Source organism: Strix aluco, chromosome 11, assembly GCF_031877795.1.
Source record: "Strix aluco isolate bStrAlu1 chromosome 11, bStrAlu1.hap1, whole genome shotgun sequence".
Taxonomy (NCBI): Eukaryota; Metazoa; Chordata; class Aves; order Strigiformes; family Strigidae; genus Strix; species Strix aluco.
In genome coordinates this window covers 13,616,206-13,637,901 of record NC_133941.1, presented here as the reverse complement: position 1 = coordinate 13,637,901, position 21,696 = coordinate 13,616,206, and the positions used below count along the sequence as shown (strand labels likewise).

The window sequence follows — 21,696 nt, the reverse complement described above, 5'->3', positions numbered from 1 at the left end:
CACATTTGCACAGGCTTCGATGCAGCATTTGGAGCTCATTTGCAGCTGACGTTTGTGCTTGGCAAGAGGAGAGATCATATGTTTCAGCCTAACCTTGTCCAAGTTAAACACTCTTGGTTCCTGCTGACAACCGCAGCTGAGGAAAACTCTGTATTTTCTTCATTAAAGCTTGTGTAAAGTTACTCTGCTTTTGTGGGTTCCTGTTCCTTTTTAACTGGAGGCAAGCCTGTCCCAGCGCCGTCGCCGGTGGTGCCCAGGCACTTTGTGTGAGACTGATCTTCAGTGAGAAGTCAGGCATCCTGAGCCTTGTCAAGGCAATGTGAAATAAAGCATCCAAATCCTGAAGGGAGATGATAAAAGGGGACAACATGACTAAAGGCATAAAGAGAGAAGAGCAGATGTGTTCCACTTGCCAGCCCCATTAAAATGATCACAATGTGCCCTTAGGGCTTTTGTATCTGAAAGGAGAGGCCGTGGTAGTTTTGCCTGCAGGACTTTTCCTGACAGTAGATCAGCATGGTCTGTCCAGAGTCACTGATGGCGGTCCTGAATTTAAAGGACTGGGTGTTGTTGCAGTCCACCCTGGCACTGACTGTGCTTACCAGCAGCAGCAAGAGGAGAATTAAGTCGTGATAGGAGACAAAGACGGGATTTACTGTCAGGATGGTGATGCGGGGGTTATGGTGATGAGTTGGTTTAGCAAGGTCAGGTGCAGGAACAGAGGATTGGGTCAAAAGTGACTGGGTTGACTTGGGCCACCTCACAGTCTCGTGTCACGGAGACCCCATCCCAGCCTCAGAGCACTGGAAGTTATTTCTCATTTCCTTGTAGGAAGATCCAGAGTGCTCCTTGAATGCAGGTGTGTGCTGGAGGCACATCTCAGCCCGTCCCTGCAGCAGGGTCTGAGCGGGGATAATGGTGCTTGCACCAGCTCTGTGCCATTTTGAAATAGAGCTAGTGATGGGGTTAACTTTATGGGCTTTTCCGTCCCACCTTGTTGTTCCTTAATGCCATAGTGGCCTCAAACAACCCTGGCACAGCTGAGACTGCTCTGCGCTGCCCACGGTTGTTGCCTTCTCCTGTGCTGATGCTGCCTGGGGCAAGCAACTCAAACTTGTGTCTCCTCAGGTGATGAAGACCTACCACATGTATCACGCTGAGAGCATCAGCGCTGAGAGCAAGCTGAAGGAGGCAGAGAAGCAGGAGGAAAAGCAGTTCAATAAGTCGGGGGACATCAGTGTGAACCTGCTACGGCATGAGGACAGGCCTCAGCGGCGGAGCTCTGTCAAGAAGATTGAGAAGATGAAGGAGAAGGTGGGTGAGAGGGAAGGAGGGGGCAGCCAGGCTGGGATCGGGGCTCCCTGGGCAGGTGGGTTTGCCTCTGGCCCTGCCTGTTTCCATGCAGCCATTCCTGTGTCCCTGGGAAGGGGTTAGGGGGGTTGGTGACTGGTGTGTGTGTTTTGCTGAAGGGAAGTCTGAGAAGGCCATAGTGAATCTCTTTACTGCTTCCTGGCTGTGGAGAAGTGCCAAAACCAGCGGGTAGCAAGGATTTGACCCAAAGTTGGGCTGACACTGCTCAGCACTAAATGGGGATGGGGGTCACCGGGCAGCGCAGCCTTGGAGGGGGTGGTGGACCCACACGGGAGCCATGTGGCCTCCTGCGACACCTTCCAGGCTGATTAAATCTGGAGAAAAGGGCTGAGAAGGGTGGCTGGGGCAGCCTCAGAGGCTGACAGCTCCGAGAGCACATGGCAGAGATGCTGTGGGCTGGACCATGCCCTGGCTGGAACCCAAGGGCTCTGACCACACCAGTGTGTCTGCCTTGGCACAGCCATGCTTTCTGATCCAGACACGGGACCCTGCTACGGGGGGCTGTGGTTTGTTCGTGACTTATTTTTTTTTTAAAAAAGCGCTTTTAACAATGAGCAACAGCTGTCCTGGGGTTCCTTCAGTCAGAGACTTGTGTCAGGCAACAAAAAGGGTAGGATGTATAAAATAACAGTGTTTCTTCCTCTGCAGACTGGGAGTTAAAGTGCAGCATTTAGTTGGCTTTGCTAGTCAAAACACTTAACTCCATTCTGGCTTCAGCAAATCCCCCCAGATCCCAGGATGTCCAAAACTCTCATTTTTCTGTTAATTTCAGAGAAAAAGCAATAGCTTCCCCAGCTGGGAAGTGTTTGCTTGCGTGTTGACCCACCACTGGGATACTGTCTAGCAATATGCTTCTTTGAAGGGTTAATCTTTTGTGCTAAACCTTTAGACTAGTGATCTGTCTGAGCAAATGCCCCAGATCTGAGCACATCTGCTTTCCTACAGAGTTTTGAATTCTGGGTGCTGTTCTGAATTTTGTAGCTTGGGCCTCTGGGCCAGATTCCACTTTGATACAGCTGCGTAAATCTGGAGTGAGTCCAAATGTATGTCAGTGTTTCTGGGAGGAAGATTTGGCCCTCTAATTTTGATTGATGCCAAAACCTCCATGAAAGCACAGATGAAGGAAGAGCAGCTGTGCTCGGGATGCACTGGGTACATCTGAGCAGAATGCACTCATCGTGCGCTGGCTGTCGGCACCAGGGATGTCCAGATGCAATCTCCTCCGTCCTGGCAAGGGTGCCTGTTTTCATACCTGATAGCAAATTTTATTAATTAGCACATCCCACCCTGGCTGCAGGGTGCTGTGTGGCCCTGCAGCAAGAGAAGCTGTGAAAGTACCATCCCATTTGTGATTTGACATTCCATTTTGCTTTTTCAGAGACAAGCCAAATATTCTGAAAACAAGCTGAAGTGTACAAAAGCCAGGAACGACTACCTGCTGAACCTGGCAGCCACCAACGCGGCTGTCAGTAAATACTACATCCACGATGTCTCTGACCTCATCGATGTAAGTGCTTCCTCTCCCTGCGTGCATCCGGCCCCTTTTCTACTGATAAGCGCACAGCTAAATCTTAAGCATGGTTTGCACAATGCAGAATTCCTTACTGCTACAGTTGCTTCAATGACCACATAAATAACTGACCTATAAGTACCAAGTTAGTCTTCTGGCTTCATCATTACCTAAATCTATGATCTAAAAATGTGCTGGAGTGTTTATCTCCTTTACAAACACACTAACATATACTTATTCTTCTAAGCATTAATTAAAGTAAGTCTGATGCAAAACCTCTGATGATTTCAAGATTTTGAGGTATGAGAAAATGTCGTTAGCATGTCCTTTTTGTTCTCTTTATTATTTAAGATGTATTTAGCCATATTAAAAAACTAATAATGTGATCATGGAGACATGTGAACATCAAGATATGATAACACCTTGATTTGTTCTGAGGTTTCTGCTTTTGTTGTATATATTCTCTCATTTATTTTTCAAGCAAGAATGACTTATTTTCATGGAGTTTGGGGGACTTTGATTTTCTGGAGAGTTGCCGAGTTCTGGCTGTTTATATTATTCCTCCCAACTTTATTTCCTTGCTGACACTTCCACTGGAGTCAGCAGATGGCTTTTCTTCTGCACTCCAGGAATCCCTTCAGGGGACTTTAACTAGAGCATCTTCAACTCTGTGCAGCTAAATTCCCCTAATTATATATTCTGTTCACCAAAGAAAACAAAATATCGGATGTGTGAGCTGCACACGGTGTCCCAATTTTAAATCCCCAAAGGAAGAGCAGTTCATTTGAACAGACTTTTGCACAAATTCAATATATTTTGCAAGAGCGTGGCAAGAAGTGTTTTGGCATGTTCCAGAGGAAGGAGATCCCATTCACTGTGTCCCACTAGTTCTGGAAGTGGTTAAAGACAAGACGGCCATCAGAGCCAGCAGCACTAGCCTTTCTGTAGGTGTGTAAGCCGCATACAGGAAATGAAGAAAACAGATATTTTTAGATGTAGTTTTAAAGTTAGTGTTTTAATCTTAGTACATTTAACAGCCTTTCGCTCTCAGGAACGATGGTGCTGTTGGCAGGCACTGGGTCAGTACTGTGGCAGCCCACAGGATGTGGGTCCTCTGCCCCATGGGGTGTTCGTGGGATGCAGCAGCGGGGCTCTGAGCAGAGAAGGGGAATTTTGCCTTTGGTTGAGCGCTAGCAGAGCTCGTGGTGCAGCAGCGTGAGGGCGGTGCAGGGCCCCGGGCTTCTGTGTGGGGGAGCAGGTCTGCAGGGAGAGTGAGTGCAAAGGGGCTTCGTGGTAGGAACAGAGTTTTGGTTTCACTCAGAACCTGGCTGTCCATGCTCTAATGGGATCCTGGCAGTGTCCCTATATTGCAGTGATGCAGATTTTCCTGGCTCTTCCCCCCGGCATCACCAAGGGGGATGATTAACGATGTACCAGGCTGTCTTTCTGGGCCATGGGAGGGGTGATGGGGGCTCTCGCACACCCTTCCTATCAAACACAAATTGCCATGTGCAGTTTTTTGATTTGTACGCAAATCTGAACTGTCAGGACACTGGAGCAGCTAATTTAGCAGCGTTTCCCCCAAATCCCAGATGGCTCAGTGTCATCTATTAGGCACAGCCTTGACATTTCTTGTGCCCTCGGCGTCACCGCAGAGTAGTGACTTTTATAACAAAGCCATTCTGCTAATCTCCCGCTCTGGCGAGAAAGAAGGTCCCAGCTGCTCTGGGAGAGGGTGGAGAGTCCTCCCAGGGCTGGCGTTTTAATGAGAAATGTAAAACTCGATCAGAGGCGCTGTGAAGTGGCACAGAGCGCGTCTATCCCTCCCTCTGTCTCCAGTGGCCTTTTTGTTTTGTCCTTTAGAAAGGAAGGGAAGAATATAGAGACAGATCAAATTACCCTTGGACTTAAAGTACACTGTTGTGCCTCCCTTGAAAGAGGCATGTGTTTATATTAAAACGCCCAGGCTCCTCTCTCATTTCTGTCATTAACTATGTGACCAAGTTAATCTCTTTGGCCACATATGTGAAGTGGAGATAAAGCTGCTTATCCATCCCTCTGGAGTTCTGTGTGAAATGGCTGCAAAATATTTTGAAGTGGTCACATGAAAGATATCGCTAGATTTAGCAGAGTAAAATGTAGCAGTCGGTGTCGATACGTACTGATCCACCGGTACTTGTGCAGCCTCCTGTAAATCCTTTTGAAACAGCAGTTTGCTTCTCTGTGGATTAGTGTGTTTGCCGTATCTGGGACAAACAAGCAAGTAAAGGAGGGGAATTCTGAGGCATTTAATATGGCACATTACTGCCAAATTGTTCAGCCCCTAGAAAACTTAGCTGATGGCATTGTCATTTTTCACACGGTCAAGTGATGCTGAGTCAAGTTAGGAAACAGAAGCAGCAGTCAAAATTGTTATGCCAAAAATCTTCAGTTGGTTTTGCTTACCTCACAGTAAAGCTCTAGGTTTTGCAGCAATGTCAAGAGGGTAGAGGCCAGAAAGTATAATCTACGTGTGAATGCATGTTATATCTTTAAAGAAAGAGTGAAGAAAAAATTAGAGGGGAAAGGGAAGGGAGCAGAGCAAATATGGAGAACTGTTGTTTTCCAGCTAGCGCTGTGGAGGACTAGGAGTTAGGCTGCTGTTACCTGGTAAGTGAAGTGATGGATGCAGACGAACTGGGACGCTTGGGTTTTGCTCCAGGATTTGCCACTTGCCCAGGTGACGCACGCAGTGAGCACCGTGCTGACAGCCTTGGCGGTGGGACTGGCTGCGCTGGGCGGTTGGGCACCGTGGCTGCGTTCCATGTGCCGTGTTCAGCCTCCCTAATAAGAGGGAGACTCTAGAGTGCTGAAGCCACAGACCACTTTATTAGGATCTATTTTCAGGCATCTCCTGCAGCTCGTGTCGTCGTCATTTCCATCAGTGGCTAATTGCCTGGGCATGTCTGTGCCTGCAGAGCCAGCACCGGCAGCAGCTCCGCTTTGTGCAGCACTTTCCCTGTGTGATTGCACGGGGACGTTCCCCCGGCCTGGGCAGCTCTGCGTGACGCCACTGGCTTTAATGAAGAGTTGCTGATTTATACAAGCAGAGGGTCTCTTCTGGGGAGGTTTGCTCTGTTGTTTGAAGCCATTTTTTCAGCACAAAGAGCCTTTCAGTTCCACAGAGGCACAGAGGTTCCTCCCACACTGTCCTTTGAGTGGGCTTTCTGCCAGATACCAGGCTTCTGCCAGCCCTAAGAGCCAGGTATGTTTTATCATGGAAACCCCATGCAAGCCATCACCATCACCACACTGTCATGCGGAGCCACATCTGTAACTCAGAGCTCGCACTCTTCCAGGGAGCAGTGCCTATACGGCAGCTTCCATGCTGTGTGGCTGCAGCTAGGAGATCTGGCTTCGGGGTATTTTAAATAAAGTCAACAGTGCAGCAATAAAAAGAATAAACAGCTTTCATCAGGAGGAATTAGGCTGTCTCAGGAGGCTCAGGGCACTTTACTGCACGGCTGCTGTGTCCCTGCTACCCGATTTCCCGCAGAGACGGCAGTTTGGGAACGCCACCAGCAGCCCGCGGCACCTGAGCTGGTCAGCTCTACCGGGGAGGGACCTCTGGGAAATAGCAAATACGTGTTTTCAGGAGGTGCTGTCATTACCTTTGCAGAGAGCTGTGAGATGAGGAACTAGAGGTGCCACACAGCCACCTGAGTGCGAGTTGCTTTGCAGTGGGAGGCTGCAGTGGATGCTGGTGAGCGTCCCTGACGTACGCTGGGTATGCATGCAGGGGATGGGGGGCTTGCTGCTGTGCCCTGAGTCAGTGAAAAACAAAAACCTCAGCTGCTGTGGTTGCAGAGTTCACCCTTGAGCTTTAATGGTGGGTGCAACAAAACGTGCCTGAGCTTGCAGAGAGCCCCAGGCATAGTCCTGGTGTGTGAATTGTCCAGGCAAGGCAGAGGTTGTCAGTGGTAGTGGGCAATACACCCAGAGATGTCCATATGCCATTGAAAGTTTCATGCATTTTAAGAGCATAAATGGAAGAAAAAGGATTAGATTTGTATGATCTTTTTCAACACAGAACTTCTGTGAATGAAGAGAGGAGGGGAAAGAGGTGCATTTGCTTGATCTCCTTTCAGGAATTTGACATAATTTTTTTCATATACCAGTACCCTGGTTTAGTAAACTTATTACTCTTCTATATGCAGGTTAATAATAATAGCTACCTGTTTGTAAGCAGGACCTGTAAATCATCAGACTCTAATAACTCAGCTGTTCTTAGAGTACTATATTAAACTGAAAGAAACCAACCAATACGTATTTCTTAAATTTTGCTGGTCCTGGCTTTAATAATATGATAAAACTACATTTTTTGCCAAAATTTGCACATAGTAAACAATTTATTCCTCATGTGGATTCCACATACGTTAGAACTGGCTTGCTAAATTAAGTACATGTGCTGATTGTTTTATGATTTAGAAGTGTCATGCAGTCTGTAGGTTTTACTGCCTGAAGACTGTGATCAGTCTTTGTCTGATAGACCTTGTTAGCTTGGTACAAAAAAGCAACAGTACTTTCCTTCAGAGAAAAGAATTTCTTGACACTTTGGGTTGCTTTTCTCAGTAGCTTGAAAGAATAGGCTGAAGGTCTTATTGTCCTTTAAAAGATTAACTTACCAATGCATTCATCTCAAAACCAAAACACCAACACCACCCCCCAAACAAACAAAACCCCTGACCCTCAAAAACCCAAACCACCAAACAACTGAAAAACCCATTAAAACCCTAAGAAAATGCACATGGGAGAGGGAGTCACTATAGAGAGAATAAAGAGCAAAATAAAATGTAGGTTAAAAATCCTCCAGAAAGAAACCTACTCCGGGGACCATAGAGTTAATTAACTATAGCTAAATTCAAAAAGGACTACATAATATTTGACTCTGTAATACTCATAGTTAAGGGACCTTTGATTAGAAATAATCAAATCTCATGCTTCAGGGCGTGAGTTGATTACTGCAAGGGTCAGGGAGGATCCTGTCCTTCCCCTGCCGTATCCACACAGCATTCCCTGTTTGGCTAAAAATAAATCAGTTGTTCAGGAGTTTTTATGTCTTTGTTGCTGCCTCAGGCAAAACACCGAACTTGATGGACCAAGACTGTTCCGTTGGAAAAGATTGATGGTAGCTGTTGAGCACTGCAGGCCAGGCCGGGGCGTGCACGAGGGACCCTTCACTCAGTTCAGGAAAGACTTTAAAAACATGTACGTGTCTGTGGGTGTAGGAGAAAGCCAGCCTGGTAGCGGACATAACATCCACCTGGTGCTACAGCATGGGCTTCCCGATTCCTGCCTCAGAGTCCCCCGTTTAATGTGTTATGACAGTTTACATACTCTATAACAACAGCATGGTTTTGCTGTAAATCAGAAATACGGGAACTTGTGGGTTGGCCGCGTGCTGTCAGACGTGCGGGTCGCACCCGCACCCTGCACAGCCATTCACTCACAGTGCCAACGCTTGGAGCTGCAGCTGGGCCCCCCTCAGTGTGCTCGGTGTCCCGGGGAGAGATGCCAGTGTTGGCATTTTGGGGGCAGAGGAAGGATTTTGCCAGGCAGTGCTGGGCTGCAGCGCACCCCTGCGCGGCGAGGGGACCTGTGTTCGGGTTGGTTTCAGGCTCCCTCTGCACCCTCTGCGTTTGGCAGAGGAGCTGCTCGATAGGGTTGGGCAGGCCTCAAAATGCTGAAGCTTAAAAGATGGGGTCAGTCTGGGGGATAGTGCCTTTATATTTAAAATAGTGCACTTTCTGGGCTGCACCCACTTTATGGTGGTGAACAGTTCAGAGACCCTCAGCCCCACCCTGGGCACGATGTGGTGAGTGCCTCCATCGCTGCATCTCAGCATCCCCAGTAGCCAGCTCCCACCCAGCATCAAACTTGCTGGGGAGTATTAGGGGTAATATTCATCAAAGGGAGACAGTCCTCACATTTATTTGCTTCTTCCCATCTTTTCTGAGCAATTATTTGTGGTTGCTGATGCATCTCAGCCCTTTCTGCCTTCTCTTGGTGTGGTTTAATTTCCTTTGCTTCTCAGATCCATCTTACAGCGTGCAGAGCCTGTTTGTTGTGGTGGAGTGTTGCTTTTCTACGAGCATTTATCATACCTTGGCTGGAATACCTCTTGTAGCAGGGTTTGTTTCAACACTGTTTTGCTTTGAGGGAAGTGCAGTGACTGCAGGCTGCAGAGGTGTGACCATTTTGTTTTCTGCATGTTTAATACTTAGCAAATAAATATTCTCCATAAACCCAAATGAGAACAGAAGCAGTTTGTATTCTCTTTGAACATTTCTCCTAAGATCTGAAGATACTTTCAGGTGTGAGTTAGGCTCTCACACAATACCCAAGCACTGTCACAGCCAAACACCATCCTGGTTATTTCATGCCTTGCAACAGACACGTAAAGTATCTTTTAACTGTTTAACCAGTGAGGAAGTGAGACAGATGCATCAGTAGCTGGGAAAGCGTTCCATTCCCTCTGGAACCCAGTACTGTTGCAGCCTCGGCCATGTAAAAACCCTCAGCACTTCTGCAGAGCTTCATCGTTTGTACTAAACCTCATCAGGTTCCTCGGGACCCGCCAGCCTCTGTCCTCGCTGCCGTCACCTCTCTTGTGGAGGTGGTGTCTAATTCGTGGGGCTTGGAGTGGCTGGCCTGGTGCATCGGGGGATCTGCCATCAACCTGCCTGAATACGTGAGGAGGGCGAACGGAGCAGCAGGGCTGTGCCGGGATGTCTGCCTGTCCTGCAGGGACGGGGCAGCGCTCTGCCAGCATGGAGGAATGACTGAAGGTCACTGCTGGAGTGCGGAGTGGTTCGGGCTCCCATATTTTCCACCCGCTGGATGTTGCTTTGTTAAAGTGTGGCCTGTTTTCCTGTGCTGGGGCAGGCTGGTGCCTCGGCTCTGATCGGTGGCACAGCTTACCGCCTCAACTGTTTAGACCATCCCAGGTCTGATTTTCCCAAAAGATCACCCTCAGCACGCAGCATGACCAAGTCCTGGGAAAGAGCTGGCTCTCCCTTGGCCAACTGATTGTGGCTGCCCAAGGGAAGACGTTGAGATGCTTGTACTGGGACAGAGACTTTCCTCCCAGATTTGGGAGAACCTTTTACAGAATCACAGAATCGTCTAGGTTGGAAAAGACCTTGAAGATCATCCAGTCCAACCATCAACCCAACATTAACAGTTCCCAACTACACCAGATCCCTCAGCGCTATGTCAACGTGCCTCTTGAACACCTCCAGGGATGGGGACTCCACCACTGCCCTGGGCAGCCCATTCCAACACCTAACAACCCGTTCTGTAAAGAAATGCTTCCTAATATCGAGTCTAAACCTTCCCTGGCACAACTTGAGGCAATTCCCTCTTGTCCTATCACTTATTACTTGGTGAAAGAGACTCATCCCCAGCTCTCTGCACCCTCCTTTCAGGGAGTTGTAGAGGGCGATGAGGTCTCCCCTCAGCCTCCTCTTCTCCAGACTAAACACCCCCAGTTCCCTCAGCCGCTCCTCATACGACCTGTGCTCCAGACCCTTCACCAGCTTCATTACCCTTCTTTGGACACGCTCGAGTAATTCAATGTCCTTTAATATCTGTATATCTAATATACCTTTTAATATCTGTTTCCACTCCTGTGTCTAAAATGGGGTTACTGGCACTGGCGTTACTGGCTAGCGGTGGTCTTCTGCAGCCCCTGGCCCCTCCTCCGGTGCATCTCTGCGGTGGGAGACACACACACACATTTGGCTGCTTCCACAGTGTTTTGGCCAAAACCAGCTTGCTTGAGCTCCAGGGTGTCAGTTTGTTTCTCAAGTTGAACACTGTAATATTTCCACCCCTTGCAGGGGTGTTACCAGACTTAATGAATTAATATATGGGGAGCTTTGAGGTCTCCAGATGAAAGGCACTGCAGAAGGGCTAAGGATCATTATTTGTGGTTCTAATTTATTTTCCATCAAAGGGATGAGGGGGGTGAGAAAATGCCATTTGTTCTGGAGCTGGGAACAGGAGTTTGAAGTCTTTCTTTTCTTTCTTTTTCTTTTCCCCTCCCCTTTGTGTGTTTCTCTGGGAATTTCGTGGAAGTCCCTGCTCTGTCTTTTCTTCTCTGGGCACCAGTGTGTGAAGCAGCCAGCACGGTGCTAATCACCAGAGACTTCAAGGGCCGAAGCATGTCAGGAAAATGCCTGCCCTGGTTTTCAGTAGCAACTGATTTCTGGGTACTGCAAATAACTGCTAGCTTCAACATGAGTTTGGTATCAAAGTAAAGGGAAGATTTCACACAGAATTTTTTCTTAAAACAGTCTGGCAATACCCTGAGCCCTGTCTCCTCGGATTCTGTGGCATTCAGTGGTTTTCCTTTGTAATAGCTCAGTTTTGTATGCTTTGGGAATTCCCACCCTTGAACAGTGGCAGATATTTCTCCTGGTATTATTTTTTGTAGTCAAGTAGCAGTAATTTCTAAGGGGGTGGGAGAATGACAGCAAGGGGGTGAGAGGTGCACTAGGAAACGTGTGCAATACTGTTATTGGGGCGCAGAACTGCAGTCAGCTGGCCGCGGTGGTAGCAAAGCAGGTCCTCCTCCAGCGTCGGTGTGGGGGTCTCAGCCCTGAACCCCCCTTGGTGATGGGTTGTGGCAGCCCCCTCGGCCATGGCTTGCTGATGGTTGAGGGGACCAGGTCCACGCTCGTGGTCCGAGCGCAGAGCTTGCCTCTCGTTGCCTGTGGCTGTGAGCTGCCCAGGCACTGCTGCTCCCCCGGCCGGGGCTGCTCGGGGTGCTCCCAGGCATGGCTGAGGGGAGCAGGGCAGCTGTGGTGCTGCATTGCCTCGGCGCATCTGTTTCTGTGAGCAGCCCGGGAGCAGTCGTACAGGCGGTCATGCTAAAATTGTCTCGTGGGAGAGACTCGCAGTGCTAGAATGAGGCTTCGCCCCAAGTGGCAAATAGAAATTCACCCTGATTCCTCGATTTTTGTGTTGCTTGCTGATTTATGAAGGCAGAGCTATACCAGTCCTTAACTGCCCATGTTTTCAACTAATAAGATTAGAAGCTAAATAGAAGCAGGATAAATGGTGGATTATGACCATTCGATAGTTCCTGCAAAAATCCTCATTATTGTACGTGTGGTTTAACTGCTTTAAAAGACAAGATAGGGATAGGCAGACTGTGCTCATATATCTGTGAGCAGGAATCGGCCTGTTATGGTTTTACTGCTGCTTTTAGCACAGACTAAACCAAATACAACTCTGTGTGTGACTTGATCTGAGCTGAGGTCTGTCTCTTCAGATTGGCAGAAAGTGTGAGATGACTTCTTTGGTTGGAGCTGCTTGTGGCACCAGCTGAGTTTTCATATTTCACTTCGAGTTTATGAATACTGAAAAAGAATCACTTTTTGTGCCTTTCTGCACTGGTTCAGTAATGCCTGTGGGTGCCGTAGAGCTGGAGAAGGTGCCTCTGAAATGCCAGCTCCCAGCAGGGAGTTCTGCCGCTGTGGAAAAGTTGGTCTCATTTGGGGTTGTTGAGATTACACTAGCAATCTTTCTTATCTTTTCTGTAGCTTTTTGTGCCGTGCTGGTCCTCTTGGCGGTGGTTTTGGTGGGACTATGCTGGAGTTGAAGCTAGTTCACCACATGCCTGCCTGTGCTGTGCCGGGCTGGTTTTGGTTACAGCTCAGACAGTGAGGACTTCCTACCTCTCATGTCCCAGAGACAGTTGCGCTTCAGTTTTGCACTGCAGCCCTTATGTTTTGCCGCGCTCTCCTCGCAGCCCCATGAGCGTGGCTCAGGCTGATGAGCCTCCTGCTTCCAGCATCCTCTCTCTTGCCTTTCCCCGCAGAACAGTATCTGTTGACCTCCAAATTTTGGGTGCTCCTTTGGTGTCTGTCCTTGCTGCCCCAGTCCCAGGGCCGCCCGCTCACAGCAGAGCCAGCCGGTCGGCGTGGAGCCCTGTTTGGGTGGTGCCAGGGCTCCCGTCAGGGACTGGGAGGAGAGTTGCTAAGAGTTGCTTTTTGCTCAGCTGTGATTAAGTGTTCATAGCAGCAAATCCCTGTGCTGTAGCTATACTTAACATGCCAAACTCAATTATATTGAGAAGAGAGTTTAAAAACAGGCTTTTGTCTAATGTACAGTATTTTGGCAGCAATTAGCTCTGAGTTTTATCATCTTCCCCAAGGTGAACATGAGAATGATCAGTTATGCATGAGAAGCTGCTCTGTCGTGAGAGAGGAAGGCAGCTTCCTAGTGAGGATAAAAGGGTTTGCACGTACCACAGGACACGTTTTTCAGTGCCACCTTGCTTGAACATCCGTCTGTATTTGGTAACTTTGGGAAATGGTTTCTTTGTGTAAAAAGCACTTGCAGGGCAGTTCACAGGGTGAGAAGGAAAGCTCTGGGGACAAGCAGTGGCACAGGCCTTCTGGCCATTTCTTTCCTGGGGGCCTCTGCCGGGCACAGGTTTTGCCTGTGGGGCCCCTGTGGTCACACTAGCCCTGGGGCTGAGCAGGTAGCCAGGGAAAACTGTGCTTTTGGATGATTTTTTTTTCCTCTGTCCTGTCTGAGAAGATCCTGTTCCCTTCCCAATAAAATGAAGGGTATTAACCCCTGGTGTCATGGTGAGGGTCCAGCGCAGGGTCACTGTACTGTCGGGCTGTTTGTTCCCTGGTACCTCTTCTCCTGCAGTCCTCTTTCCTTCTTGCCTTTTCAAATGGTGTTGCAGTGTGCTGTTAAATGTACCCCAGTATGACAGGGCTGGTGTTCCTCTGGTCCATGCAGTGTTCTTTTGGGCATTTTAACATACACATGACCCTCCAGAACAAGGGGTGGGAGTGTTTGTTTGACCAGACCCTTCTTCGGTGTTTCTCAGTGCTGTGATCTGGGATTCCACGCCAGCCTTGCTCGGACCTTCAGGACATATCTGTCTGCTGAGTACAACCTGGAAACCTCCCGCCACGAGGGCCTGGACATCATCGAGAACGCTGTGGACAACCTGGATGCACGGAGTGACAAGCACACCATCATGGACATGTGCAACCAGGTCTTCTGCCCTCCACTGAAGTTCGAGTTCCAGCCTCACATGGGGGACGAGGTAGCGTACTCACCCGAGGGGCTGCAGAGGTGCCTTGCAGCCTGGCCTGCGCTGGCTTCCTCCTCTTAACCACCACCATTAAATTATTTCTGACTCCTTATCCCTCTGTGCTGTCCTCACATGCTGCTATTCATGTTTCCTTTCTTAATGAGAAGCTTGGCTCATTAGGGCTCCTCCTTTCGGCCTGCCTCTTGCTCCATATCTCTCCCAATTAGGAAGCCTGTGGTGTGATTCTCAGCTGAACTGCCCAACAGATTTGTAAAGTGGAGCTTTGATTTATCTGCTGTAATTGGAAGACTTCAGAGTGCAGCTTCCAAATGCCGGGTAGAAAATGCTTTGTGCTGGCCCAGGTCCAGAGCACTGCTGGTTAGAAACTGGGCAATACAGCCTTCCTGGAGGCCGTGAGGAGCTTGCAGGTGCTGGAGAGAATAATTTAGGTATTTAAATGTGTATGTCTGGTCAACGCACAACCCACTGAATGCTCTGTCCTCTCTGTTTCAGGTGTGTCAGGTCAGTGCCCAGCAGCCTGTGCAGACCGAGTTGCTGATGCGGTACCACCAGCTGCAGTCACGACTCGCCACCCTCAAGATAGAGAATGAAGAGGTAAGAAGTCACTCTGGGTCTCGTGTTTGGCCTTGTAGGCAGCATTGCTCAGCCTTTTGCTCATCATGCAGCAGGTTTCCTGGTGTGCTCAGGTGTGGAGCCCTTCCAGCGGCAGTGCTGAGAGCTCCCACTGACTGCAGCTAGCGCAGGAGCAGGTCCAGGGCTTAGGAGCCGGCTGGTGGCTGGTTGTTTTGGCAAAAGATGTGTCACTTTCCCAGTCTGCTTCAAAACCACACTGTCTTCTGTTTCTGATAGGTGCGAAAAACTCTGGATGCCACAATGCAGACGTTGCAGGACATGCTGACGGTAGAAGATTTTGATGTTTCAGACGCCTTCCAGCATAGTCGCTCCACTGAGTCGGTTAAATCAGCTGCATCAGAGACCTACATGAGTAAAATAAACATTGCCAAGAGGAGAGCCAACCAGCAGGAAACTGAAATGTTCTATTTTACAGTGAGTCTCATCTTGGGTGATACAGGACAGAAAGCATTAATTGCTAGGGCTGAGTCCCATTTTAAGTGCTCATTAGTGAAGGGCAAGAACCAATTCAGCCTCTAAGTATTTGTTTTCTCTTTGATTTGGGGTTGGAATGCATTTCTCGGTGGCAGGGCAGTGCATAGGGACTGACAGTCCAGTGTCTGCCTTTGAAGGAACAGCTGGAGCAACTAGTTGTGACCAAAACCGAACACGGTTCAGGAGAGTGGCTCAGAGCAGGGCAGCAGACTCCAGCCAACCCCGCAGTGTGTTGCCATTCAGGGTCTGTTCTGGAGGCCTTTACAGTACTGAGCCACCAGCCAAGCCTTCCTTTTCTGGCTTACACAGCTAAAATCTGCCCTTGGCCCATGGATGAACTAGACGGTGACTTGCAGCTCACACAGGGCATTGGAGGAGGCTGTGACAGCCTGGCGTTGCCATGCCTCGCTGTCATCTGTGTGCTGAGCAGAGGCAGCCGTGCTGTGTCTCCTTGCAGCCTTGGTTTGGTAGCTCACTTCCAGGCAGATCTAAGGTTCTCTGTTATAGCACTTGTAACTTAAGTAATGAGCCATCAGTGCAGCAGAAGTAGCCCTCATTTAAGCATGGTTAGTAGGCTAAAGTTAATAGTATCTTGTGAGATATTACAGATGTGTAGAAAAGCTTCAACTTTCTCTTAATCGTAGTATTATTCCAATCCAGGGGGAAAAAGGTTGCAGTTTTTGTTTTGAGTTGTGCTTGTTTTTTTTAAAATGCTTTTTGCAAGAATTTGATCTTTCCCATTCTCTGTCTTTTGTTTTCCCTCTCTGTCTCCCTCACTCCTCTTATCTGTAAGACTGCTTGCTCTCCGGTGCTACTGGGCGTCAGAGGGTCTCACAATGAAACGAGAAGTTGTGCTGTGCCGTTAGTGTCGCCTGGTGTTAGTGTCGCCTGGTGCATAAAGCGTCCGATGGTCCCTGACCTGGGATGGTCTCATGCACTGGGAGTTCTCGCTCTGCATCGCTTGTTTGCACAAAGGCAAAGTGCCTGTCAGTGGAGGGGAAGCCTCTTTGGTTTTCCAGGCCGTTCCCAGCAGCCTGACAAAAGAAGGCTTGCTTTGAACTCTTTTCTTTGGACCTCCTTGCGTTCCCAGGCAGGAGGTGCAGCACCAAGGAGACCGGGCTAATAAGATCATCAGGACTGTGGCTGGAGCAGTGATTAGACTGTGCTCAGCCCTGCGGCGCGTCTGACGTCTGGTTTGTTAGAGCCTGTCAGCCGTGCCGAGTCCCCTCCAGCAGCCCCCGGGCAAAAGCCTACATCAATGATGGACTATTTTTGCCAAGAGTCTTAACCCACCTTGTTTGTTTTATTTTTAATTCCAGAAATTTAAAGAGTATTTGAATGGCAGTAACCTTATCACGAAGCTCCAGGCTAAACATGACTTGCTGAAGCAGACTCTCGGAGAAGGTGAGTCGTGGGTTTAGGTCCAGGGAGGAACCTCCCATCACATGAGACGACTTTAAACCAGGCATCATCTTTCAATCTTACCGGTTGTCTGCGTTTTCCTGAGTGACTGATGGCTTCTGTGGTTGGCTGTTACTACTAAGTTTAACCAGTGACATGCAAAATCATTATTTCCCTGGAATGTTACTCTTTTCCCACCTTTCTTTGGACGTGCACATGGAGAAATTTGTTTGAATCCTATACTGTGTGCCGAAGTGCTGTGTTACTTCTCCAGTGGCAAAGAGATTCCCACCCACTCCAACCCTCTGCCTTTTTCCTTTCTCTCCCCCTTCTTCCCCAATTAGTGCAGCCCTGAACACACGTATTTTCTTGCCCTTGACACCGTGCTTCTGTGTTACAGGTTTGCCAGCAGCCTTGCTGATGTAATAGGCCCCTTGCCCCCCAGCCATAGGTTTCTGGCTTGCTCTAAACCAGAACTGCAAAATCATCCTTGGTTTTAAAACTAACTTTTCCATAGCAGGCTTTTATTACTCCAGATAATTTTACAAGTTCGGTTTAGAGCACATACACCCAAACAGGCTTCATACAACAGGGGCAGTAACTCCTGAGGGAGGTAGGAGTGAGTGGCTCCAGGTGGGATCTGCCACTGCTGGGGTAGCGCTGTGCAGCCATGTCCCCCGGAGAAGATGTTAGCTCCCTTAAAGGCTTTTTAAAAATAGCATTATTTCCAGTGTAAAGAAGATGGAGATGAGTTAGTGTCCTGATTTTCCAACAGGAGAGAATATATTTAAATTAAAATACACAAATGGTCTATGGTCGTGTTTCAACAATAAAAATATTGGACTCCTCATCTCAGAGTAAAAAAAAAATTTAAAAATACAGCTTTTTGTTGGCTATTTTGCCAAACATATTTTTTCTGCCAAATTTATTTAGCCTTAAAATCCACCTTCTAGTTAGATCCTGTGCTGTGTTCCACTCGGTGAACACTGAGCCAAGTCAAGGCACAAAATGTTAGCACAGGGAAGGTTGCAAGGGTAGGCACATGAGGCTCCATTAACATATTTCTTTTCCCAGGAGTTTCAGTACTCCCCGTAGCCTTAACCCCTTCTCACCCTGCCCAGTAGGGCAGTGGCAGCCCTGGAGCACCCTCGCCAGGGCAGCCCTGTTCCACTGCAGCGTGGTGGGGGTTGTGCACGGCTGGGTGGGTTTCTTCGTGCTGCCGGCTCTGAATTCAGGCTCTGACAGGCGGGGGGATGGAGCGCGCGCTTTGAGAAATTGGGCCTGTCAAAGCTCTTCCCTAAGATCACAGATCTTAATACAGAAGAGAGCTCTGTTTGTTGGATATAGTCCTAAGACTCTTATGGATTGGTGCAAGAAGTGATGAATCTGTTGAAGATTAATTTGATTGCCACCCTGGTCTGTCACACAAGAGCTGTACCGGTACCATATTTAGGAGGAAGAATGCAGGGTCAGGCTTTTTAATTCTCTAGAGTTGTGCAAAAACAGCCGTGGAAGATTTTCACATGAAAACTTTCTGAATTTCTCCCAGGCCATGGGATCATCCTGCTATGTAGGCGTTCAGCAAATATTGAGCCCAGAAATGCCAAATGCTGTGTTTCAGCATGAGCTGATTCTCATTAGGAAGAAGTCTGGATTTGCGAAACACTCGTGTGGAATTCTTTTATTTTTCAGTGAGGAATTGGCTGCAAGCTTGCTTTCCGCAGGTGCCAAGGGAGAGCAGGAAGGAGACATGTGCAGCCAAATGCTTCCTTTCATGTGCCTTAGAAAAAGGAAGAATAAATCAGCTTTCCTGGCCTTGGGAGAAAGGCACAAACAGCATGTGAAATTAGTTTAGTTTTTTTCAGTGGATTGACAAATACTTTAAAAAATGAGATCTTATCAGTGGTGATATGCTGCCGTTTATATGAAATCCAAGCGCTGAAAATACATGAAGGGAAGGAGAATATTGACAGCCAGACTAGAGTCTGCCTGACCATGATTAGATGGGTTGTTATCTCGCAGGACTGACTGCCCCTTTCCTGCGTGGGTTTGGCCGAGCCCCAGCTGGGGTAAAGGAGCCCTTATTGCAGAGGACCTGCAGCGCATCTGGGCTTTGGATTGCAAAGAAACCTTTAATATCAGTGGGGATTGAAGATGCTTTCCCTCTCTTGTGGCTGAGTCTTGGACTTCTAATGTCTTTTAGTGGTGGGGGCTTGTATAGCAACCAGCTGGGCATCTCCCCACCCTGCGGGGCCCTCGGGCACGTTCAGCTGCTTTTTACCAGAAGCCGTTACCTCGGGGCATACAGAACCAGCAGCAAGTGTGTGAGTGCACGAATGTGTTTTAACGGTCCTTTGGTGGTGACTAATGCGGAGAGATGATGGAAGCTTCTGTTTCTTCCTAGGTGAAAGAGCTGAATGCGGAACAACCAGGTGAGCTGTTTCTTCCACTTCCTCTGCTCCTGGGAAGGGCTTGCTCTGGCAGGCGGGCGGCCGTGGGAAGGGTGCTTTGCTCTGCTACTGATATGGCTTGGCAGGGTTTGGATTGAACCATCTTCCAGCTGCCCTGTGCTGGCAGGCTGGAGGGCTCCCCACATCACTGCCCTGCTTCTCAGCTGCATTGCCTGAAGTGGATTAATTAGGTGATGACAAACAGGCCCTTGGTTTTGCTGCAGTGTAATTTCTAGCTGGCTGGCTGTGAAGTGCCTGGCAGTGCTGTGTCAGCACGGTGCGGTGCCTTGTAGCGCAGCTGAGGTTGGGTTGTGTTCAGATGGTGCAACACGAGGGTGCCCACCCTCTCCCTACCATCCCTGTTCATCTGGGGACTTTGATATGTCCCTGAAAGCCTCTCCCAGCTCTGGCTTCTCTGCTGAGGCATGCAGAGCGTGCCTGTGCTCACAGACTTTCATTACTCTGCAGCCAGAGATGGTGCTGGGGGTGAATGTGACAAGGAGGAGGCTTTGATCTGTGTCCAGTCCACAGAGCATCTCCACAGAGCGCTGGTGGCTTGCTCGGAGTGTGCTGGTTTTCTGACAGTAAGACGTGGGCTGGCAAAGCCTCTGAACATCTCCCCAGAACATGTACAACCTCTGTCACCTTTTAGAACCCTGTTTTGGTGTTTAATAAAATTAAAAATACCATCAAAAAAAAAAAAAAGCTCATTCCATGTTAGAAATGCTGAAGCAGATGGCGAAGCCTGGACTGCCTTTCCCGGCAGGAAGGGGCTGCCTCAGCCAGGGTGGCGGGGAGCCTCACTCTCTGCTGTGGAGGGGACTCTGCTGCCGGTGCCAGCCCCAGGGGTGTCAGGGCTGGCACCCACGGGGGCTGCAGGGCAGGGCACCCACGCAGCCAGGTAAAATCATAGGAGGTAAAATCATCTGGAGGATGTTTGTCAGGAGTGGGTGCCCATGGGGTGCTGGTGTTGCAAGCCAAAACAAAGGAATGAGTAACAGCCTCCTCCAGGAGGGATGATGGCACAACTCCCCGCTGCTTCTGTTTGCTTTTGTTTCAGCAGTTGCTTTTACTTCACAAAGGAAAACAAACAAGAGACAATCTCCTCCTTGTGTGAGGCAGAGAGTGTAGGCAGAGCAACCTTCCCACCAGATACAGCCGGTGACCAGGGCATCCCCAGGGAGGAGATTGCGCGGCAGCAAACAGCACTGGGTCTGCAGCTGACAGGCGGGCGCTTGAATGGGCAGCAGCCTTTTCTGCTCCTCAGTTACCAGCTGAAGGAGAGGTTAGAAGCTATAGGAGTGTAGAGCCAAACTGCTTATTTAAAGGCATCTGATTAAGCAACCAGCAGACCACAACTGTCACCTTTGCATCGTAGCTCTGTGTAAATTGTGCATGTCCATTTGACTCTGCTCTGTGAGAACTTTTCCATGAAGGCTCCTAGCACTCGTTTTTGTTTGCAGTCATGATCTCTCCTCTGCAGGCATCAATATAGCCTGGGGGTGGAGCACAGATCAGAAAGCCGTTAGAGCTTTTATGCTATTTTTCTCCCTTTTCTAGATCTAGGCACTTCAGTCTTAATGTCCTTCATTAGCTGCAGAAGAAATCCAAATGTGAATAGCGTTAATGAAAGCAGCCCTCCAAAGCCCCGATCACTGCACTGAGACAAGTCACGTTGCCGTGGCCTCATTTCCAGAAGCAGTAGCTGTCTGTTACCCTTGCTGAAGGCAACAGAGTCTTCGAGGTCTGGTCCCCGTGACTGATGAGGATCCTCAGTCAGTAGCTAGTAGGGGTGGGGGCATGCCACCCCCTAGTGCCATGCCTGCTATTTCTGTTCTCACAGAGTGCTGCTGGGTGTGCTCATCTCTGTTGACTGGGCTCACCTTTTGGTTTGGTGCTTTTGAGTCTTTGGAATGCCTGCCAGGAAGATGCAAGACCGTTCCCATCCCTGTGAACATCTCTCAGACAGAAGTTAGCTACAGGGAGGTGAAGGTGTTCCCACTCTCCCCTTTCTGGCCATCTCTGAGAAGAATGAGATCTGTTTAGGAATAAACAGGAATACCCCAATGTTTTTCAGGGGTAGCTGTGGTTTATTTTGGATCTGTCAAGGAATCAGTTGAACTCTTCAGCTGCTGTTGGTGCTTTTTCAGGCTGTCAGAGTGCTGAACCGGTGGAGGTAGGAGGCAGATGTTAAAAATCCTGCTGAGCACCAGTACCTTTGTTTTACTTCCAAAATGTCATCCCTGGTACTATCACAAACACTGAGCAGCAGTTTTGATATTTGGCATCTCAGAGAGGGAGAATTATATCTGCAGGTTGTGTGTGCCACAGACAGTTGTGACCAGCTGTGTTTAGCAGCTTTATTACTCTCTGGGTTGAGTGAAGCAAGTGCTGCGTGAAGAGCATTCCCGATCACCCATTGTTCATTCAAGCTGTGGTGGTTGGTATAGTTACTGCTCTGTCACTGTCTGATTTCCAGAGATGACTCTTTTTTACAGGAGGAACTAGGACTCTTCAGGAGGCTCGTAGCAACAGCTAGGTAGATTGCTGTACGTGACTGCTGAGGCTAGAGTCTGTCTGAAAGGGAAACACTGGAAGATTATGGGGATGGAAAGTAACGGCTAGGTTGGCTTATTGCTGTTAAGTGTTTCTATTATAAAGATCAATTTGAATTTATTACTTAAATAAAGGTCGCAGGCTTGACCTTGACTTGAAATTATGTCTGCAGCTCATAG

At 48.8% G+C, this 21,696-nt stretch overlaps 1 protein-coding gene across 4 annotated transcripts in view; it reads left to right on the top strand.

Annotated features, from left to right (window-relative positions):
* SRGAP3 (SLIT-ROBO Rho GTPase activating protein 3) overlaps positions 1-21,696 on the top strand; it is a 125,476-nt gene that overhangs the window by 82,268 nt on the left and 21,512 nt on the right. For all 4 annotated transcript variants that reach the window (XR_012624704.1, XM_074836111.1, XM_074836110.1 and 1 more), the window contains exons 5-11: positions 1,129-1,314; positions 2,750-2,878; positions 13,773-13,994; positions 14,496-14,597; positions 14,853-15,050; positions 16,430-16,514; positions 18,916-18,943. Coding sequence is in view for 3 of the 4 variants with exons in the window: in XM_074836111.1 (XP_074692212.1) it covers positions 1,129-1,314; positions 2,750-2,878; positions 13,773-13,994; positions 14,496-14,597; positions 14,853-15,050; positions 16,430-16,514; positions 18,916-18,943 (950 nt within the window). In the remaining variant the exon portion in view is untranslated. The remainder of the gene's footprint in view (positions 1-1,128; positions 1,315-2,749; positions 2,879-13,772; positions 13,995-14,495; positions 14,598-14,852; positions 15,051-16,429; positions 16,515-18,915; positions 18,944-21,696) is intronic.